The sequence below is a fragment of the Dermacentor silvarum genome, chromosome 8 (assembly GCF_013339745.2).
Source record: "Dermacentor silvarum isolate Dsil-2018 chromosome 8, BIME_Dsil_1.4, whole genome shotgun sequence".
NCBI classification, from domain to species: domain Eukaryota; kingdom Metazoa; phylum Arthropoda; class Arachnida; order Ixodida; family Ixodidae; genus Dermacentor; species Dermacentor silvarum.
Genome location: NC_051161.1, coordinates 46,768,366 through 46,775,004, shown reverse-complemented (window position 1 = coordinate 46,775,004; position 6,639 = coordinate 46,768,366). Strand labels below are relative to the sequence as shown.

At 44.9% G+C, this 6,639-nt stretch overlaps 1 protein-coding gene across 1 annotated transcript; it reads left to right on the top strand.

Annotated features, from left to right (window-relative positions):
* The first annotated feature begins 458 nt into the window (after positions 1–458).
* Positions 459–6,352, top strand: LOC119461150 (SEC14-like protein 2). Its single transcript, XM_037722361.2, has 4 exons — positions 459–797; positions 1,663–1,767; positions 4,376–4,577; positions 5,848–6,352. The coding sequence occupies exons 1-4, from the start codon at positions 720–722 to the stop codon at positions 5,943–5,945; spliced, it is 483 nt and encodes a 160-aa protein (XP_037578289.1). The 5' UTR covers positions 459–719; the 3' UTR covers positions 5,946–6,352.
* The last annotated feature ends 287 nt before the right edge of the window (positions 6,353–6,639 follow it).

Sequence of the window (6,639 nt, the reverse complement as noted above, 5' to 3'; positions counted from 1 at the left end):
CCACACGCACCACACGCACACGCACACGCACACACGCACACACACACACGCACACACGCACACACACACACGCGCACGCGCGCACGCACACGCACACGCACACGCACACGCACACGCACACACACACACACACACACGCACGCACACGCACACGCACACGCACACACACACACACACACACGCGCACACACACACACACACACACACACACACACACACACACACACACACACACACACACACACACACACACACACACACACACACACACACACACACACACACAATGTGCACCTGATTGTGCTTTTATGTTGCTGTCTGTTTCCACTGTTTTCCTAGAACATGGTTCACGGTTAACATTTGATGTTCTGTTCTCCGGAGAACTTAAATATGCCACTTCCTCTGTGCCAACTATCAGCGTCGAAGAAAGTAAGGAAACATTTTCTTTGGATCTTATTGGCTCGGGGAGGAGGTGCTTGGCTGCATCATGTTTCATTGGTTAAAAGGGAAAAAAAAATCATGGCAAAGTGTAACACTGTCTGAAAGAGCACTCCAGCTGCGAAACATCAGATAAGTCATCGAAGTTTTCGGTGGAGCTCGTTCCGTTTCATCTGCAATCTGAACGTAGGTATTAACAAATGTAAACCGGAAGGCACGGCTGCATTAATTTTCTACTTGCACGTTTTGCAGATGGTTGGCAAAAGCTGCTGAGGAGCCGCATGAACGTTGAGCGACTCCCCGTACAATGGGGCGGCGACCTGATGGGACCAGACGGTGATGAACGCTGCAGGCACCTGGTATACGCCGATTCCGACTGTCTTTCTAACTGTTTACATAGTCATCGCTATACTAATTCCATGTCACCAACTCCGTGCAAAGCAACAAAGATTGCGTCAGCGAACCAGAAAAAAAAAAAAGACTCAGGAGAAAGGGCTTCTCCATTGTCCGCCTCTGATCGCCCTTTGAGCGACGCCGACTGAGTGGACGCCTCAAGGAAGGATTAGCAGAGCACAATGGGCGAGCTCTTCTTCCCTCTCTAAAACACGCAGCAGGCTATCATTGCTGATTGGTTGATACGAATACCCACTCTCACTCCAATGCACGGAGGGGGTGAGATGGAGTGAATCCTGTATAGCCGGCAATGCCTGCTTTCCAATAGTAACTAACTTTCCAAGTGGCAATTGAAAAGAATAAACGAAGCACGAACAAGACGGACATGTGTATAGCGGTGGGACGAGACAGACTGCAGAAACACAGCTGAGTGAAAATGAGTAAAGTTATTTGACATGAACTAAGGAGAACTAAGGAGGTCAGCGCACGTAACTACAATGCTGGAGTGGTTCCTATGTTTCCTCAAACACAGAACAAAATTGGAACTTGGTTATTATGGTTATTACACACACACACACATTATATATATATATATATATATATATATATATATATAAGCCCTGCCCGTTTGGGCAGGGCTTCAATGTTGCTGCCTGTAATGTGGAAAGATTTGACATTTCTGGATCTAACGCAGATTGAAAGCAATTGCAGGAAAGCTACCGTGAGGCGAAGAGGGAAAGTTATGAATTACAGTTTTATGGGATGATCAGCGCGCTCCAGATAATGAGTGGGAAAGAGATAGGTAGAGACTAACGTGAATGTTGCACGCAGATCTGCCCTGGCGGTACCGTCCCAGACAAGTACCGGCGGAAATGGTCGGAAGCCGCAGGCGCAAAGTCGCACACCGTCGGTGCTGGGAGCAGCTGGACTCTGCCGGTATGATGCCCTTCAGCAGTTGCCTGCCATGCGCCCGCTCTTCGTCTTTTCATGTTAACTAGTTCCTGCTTAGCTGCAAAACTGATGTGGAAGGTGTGACTAAGTGATTTGGTGCTGTGGAAAGAGCTCCGGAGTGTCATAATCCTGTACAACGCAAGCACACATCAGTATTGAATTTATAGTTGGGCTAGTTATATTTGTTCCATATTTTTTACCACATTAACTTTAGCGTGAGGCATACGATCACCAAACATATATACACAAACACAAAATGACCAGTCATGTGTATGTTTCGCTATTGGTAGCTTTGCGCAAAACAATGTAAATGCGCACACATTTATTTTTTCGTTGAGAACAGAAGCACTTTGCATGACTGGCATCTTGGTTTTGCGGTATTAGGGATATGCGCCTCACAACGCCAATCTGGTAGTACTAACACAGTTGCCGCGGAAGGAATAAGGTCTGCAACTCGAGTATACAAGTTGTAGAACACATCATAGGCAGCATTGCTCACGTAGATATGCGTGGTAAAATTGAGTATCTATAACACATCCTCATAACCATCATCAGCCCATTTAATGTCCCCTGCAGGACGAAGGCCTCTTGGGAGAGATCTCCAATTACCCCTGCCTTGCGCTAGCTGAATCCAACTTGCACCTTGAAATTTCCTAATTTCATCACCCAACCTAATTTTCTGCCGTCCTCGACTGCGTTTCCCTCTCCTTGGCACCCATACTGTAACTCCAATAGTCCACCGGTGATCTACCCTACTCATTACATGGCCTACCCAGCTCCATTTTTTTTCTCTTAATGTCAATTAGAATATCGGCTATCCCCGTTTGCTCTCTGATCCACACCACTCTCTTCCTGTCTCCTAACGTTATGCCTAACATTTTTCGTTCCATTGCTCTTTGTGCTGTCCTTAACTTGCTCTCGAGCTGCTTTGTTAACTTCCAAGTTTCAGCCCTATCTGTTAAGACCGGTAGAATGCAATGATCGTACATTTTTCTTTTCAACGACAGTGGTAAGCTCCCAGTCAGGACTTGGCAATGCCTGCCGCATGCACTCCAACCCAATTTTATTCTTCTGTATATTTCTTTTTCATGATAGCCTGCGAGTAACTGGCTTAGATAAACGTACTCCTGCATAGATTCTAGAAGCTGATTGCCGATCATGAATTCTTGTTCCCTTGCGAGGCTATACTTAACATTACCTTTGTCGTCTGCATATTAGTCTTCAACCCTATTACACTTTCTCGGTTGAAGTCCTCAGTCATTCGTTGCAATTCGTCCCCGGCATTGCTGAACAGGACAGTGTCATCTGGAAACCTAGGGTTGTTGAGATATTCGCCATTGATCCTCACTATACCATAAACTACTGCAGTTTGGTTTGGCTTACTACAACTCAGCGTAATATAAATAGAATACTGCTTTTACAGAACAAGGCTGACCGTCGCATTGCCAACATTTGTTATTTATATCCGACCTCGACATACTTTCGCACTCACACATTAATTAAAATCCAAGATTTGTAGGAGTTTTGCATCCTGCGTTCATTTTACATTTGCTCCTTTGCGTTGAAACACTTCATTCAGACTACTGCATTTCTGCAGCGTGACAGCCATGATATCAATACTCGAAACGTGGGAGAGTGGTTTAAACCCCGTTTTCGTACCGACTATAAACACCAGTCTTTGAAACATTAACTTCCATCTATTCTAATTAAGCATAATGACTTAGACAAACCCACAGTAAATATATTACGCGAAATATTTTTGAATTACTGATTTATTTATTCATTCAATTATTTATGAAAGCACGGTCTTCATTCGTAATGGACTGTGTTTTACAAAACAGGTTATTCTGGTTTCTGATGCCTTATGTATTATTGTTTTATTCTTGTTACTTGGTATCGGTATATAACTGATGTTATTTTGTCCTATTGTAGTTAGTTCTTGTATTAGTGGCGTTATCATTTCTTTCTGTTAGTGAAATTAGAGTGTTACATATTATTGTAGAATTGCGTTTTGCTAGTTTCTTGAATTAATGTTTGTTTTGCATTGTAACACAAATGCATTGTGTTTTTTTTTTTCAGTTCTACACGTAAGAGCACAGGTTCTTAATTAGTGTATACTCATTTATGCTATCAGCATAACTTGTTTATTTTCGTATATGATGCTTTTGAACATCTGGTATCTGTTTACCTGTCACACGTTGCCATGTATGTATGTATGGTCTCCTGGGCCCCGTCAAACTGTTTTCTTGCAGCCTTTAGCCCAGGAGTCCAGCCAGGATATTTTCTGGTAAATAAAGAGAATTGAATTGAAAAAAAATTCTAATCCTTCCCAGTCTAATACGATAATACGATAGCTTCAATACTTCTTCTAAGCATGCAGTCTGACATGAAGTCTTCCGACATGCGTGTAACACAGTGCCCGTCAAACCGCAATGCTCTATTTTATTCTGCTCAGATGAAGACATACCGACCTTACGGAGGTCTTTGATGACGAATATTGCAATATAAGACTGCTATCGTCGACTGCTAAACAAACACAAATGAGATTTTAAACACGCTCACTTCTTCTTCTTCTTCCGCCGATGTATATCAGGTGCCCGTGGCGCGAGCCGGCTCCGAGCTACGCTGGGATTTCTGCACGTCGTCCGGAGACCTGAAGTTTGCTGTACGATTCCTACCACCCAACGGGGCCAAAGATGCGGACAAGCCACGCGACCTGCTGGCTCCCAGGAAGGTTCCCTTCACGCGCCACGAGCCCCATAGCGGTAGCCTTTGCTGCCGGGAGCCAGGGACCTGTAAGTATACTTGGGATGCGGTCGTTCGTATATATGACATCGCTTCGTTCGATCTTCTATAACAGACAGCATCATTTCCACTGCTTATATACAGTAAAACCTCGTTATAACGAAGTCGTCAGGGCGGGAAATTGACTTCGTTATAAACGACATTTCGTTAAACGCGGAGGAGCTATAGGACAGTCATGGTAGTGCGGGATGTAACACTCCCAACAGCGCGGGAGCTTGTTAAACATAGGTTGAAACAAAGCCGCACTCGATTGTGGTGACATGCCAGTGTCGAAATTCGGCTGTCACTCATGAATAACTCCTTCGTCTCTGTGTTATTATCACGTGACACAGTCAGTCAAAGAGCTGCCCCAATGCCGCAGAGTGGCCTTCGCAGTGGTTTTTGCCTCGGCAGGTTGGACCGGAAACGCAATTAAAAGGCCATCGTGTACGCTGCACCGAGTAGTCCCGTGAGGATTTCTTTCTTCAGACTCCGTATTAAGCGGAGTTCAGTGCTGCGGATATTTATTTTAATTCGGTCTAAAATACATCCACTGTGGTCGGGACCACGAGATACTTCGAATAAAGCGGTATTTCAAATAAAGCAATGTATTTATGCGAAGGTTTGTTACAGCCAGGACACACGTGCTTTTGGACTATTTAAAGGCAGTGCTACATCTACGCTCGGTTTTTTATGCTTTCGGCCCTGGGAAGGTGGGAGCGATAGAGATAAGGGGGGGGGGGGGGGGGGGGTCAACCAATAAGGCGAGCGTCTGGTATGTTATACATGGTGTCCCAGCTAAATGTAGCCAATGTTTTAAAAACGACGGAGTGTGCTAGGAGGCTCAAACCAACTCAGTTGTGTTGAAGATCGCGTGTCCCATATTTGCGCTATTTTTTTTCGCTTTGCACATTAAATTAATGAGTATAAACTAATTGCCTAACTTTTTTAAAAATTGGCTTCACCAAGAAAGTGCCAATACGAAACTTGTAGATCACATTTACAAATGGCCGACTGAAGTGTTTGCAACTAAGTACCATTAATGGAGCTTCTTGCAATTGCCTTTACAGAAAGTCCGCGAAATACAAAAACAACCACGTGATAGCGCCACTATTTCAGCGCTCCCAGATGATCGATCAGTAAAGGACATTGTTTGCATGTTTGCATCTTTCTTTCTTTCTTTCTTTTATGGTTGGGGTTCCAACCTTGTCTGTAATGCCCTTCTTTTTCCTGTTGTGATTGTGAAAACCTGCCCTGTACCTCCTTTTTCTCGTGGCCCAGATGAGCTCGTGTTCGACAACTCGTACAGCTGGTTGACACGCAAGGAAGTGAGCTACAGCGTGCAGCTGCTGCCTCCACCGACGGGGAGTGAGTCCTGACCGACGATGACGCAAGAGCATGCAGTGGACCAATGCAGTGCTTTCGCCGCTTCCAAGCTACAAGGTCGACGGGACGATTTATTCGAGGATCTTCGGTGACCTGATCGGTGGTTGCACACGACGTCAAGGGCGCCATATTGGATTCTATCCCGAGCTTACTTAGCGGCAGGCCGCTCCATCCACGCGCGATGGGCTTTGCCTCAGCGTAGCTTGATATAAGGCGAACAAACTGAGTCGAAGTTTTGCAATGGCAGTACTCCGACGTGGCGGTTTCGATGACGTCAGTCGGAAGTGCGCAGGTTGTATGTCGGGAAGGGGAGGACGGGACACCAGTATTGACACCCTGGCCAGAGAGCGCACGCGAAGGCAGACGGCCCTATTAATAAAACATACAAATCCTCCAAAGCCTCCTCGTCTATGTTTCATGTTAAAAAAAAAGTACGAGCATGTATGTTCATATGGAATTACATCCTTGTCTTTCTCCTGCTAGAAAATGACCTATCTCGATGCCCCTCGTCCTTATCCGCTTCCGACACCTCTGTGAATTTAATTTTAGTTAAGATTTTAGCGTATTAAAGCAGCATTAAAGAAGAAAACTGAGTCTGTTTATATTGATAGGGTACGCTTAAAGAACTCCATTTTCGTTCTTTTCGCGGTAATGTGTTGATTATTAGAAGTGAAAATCTCGGTCAAA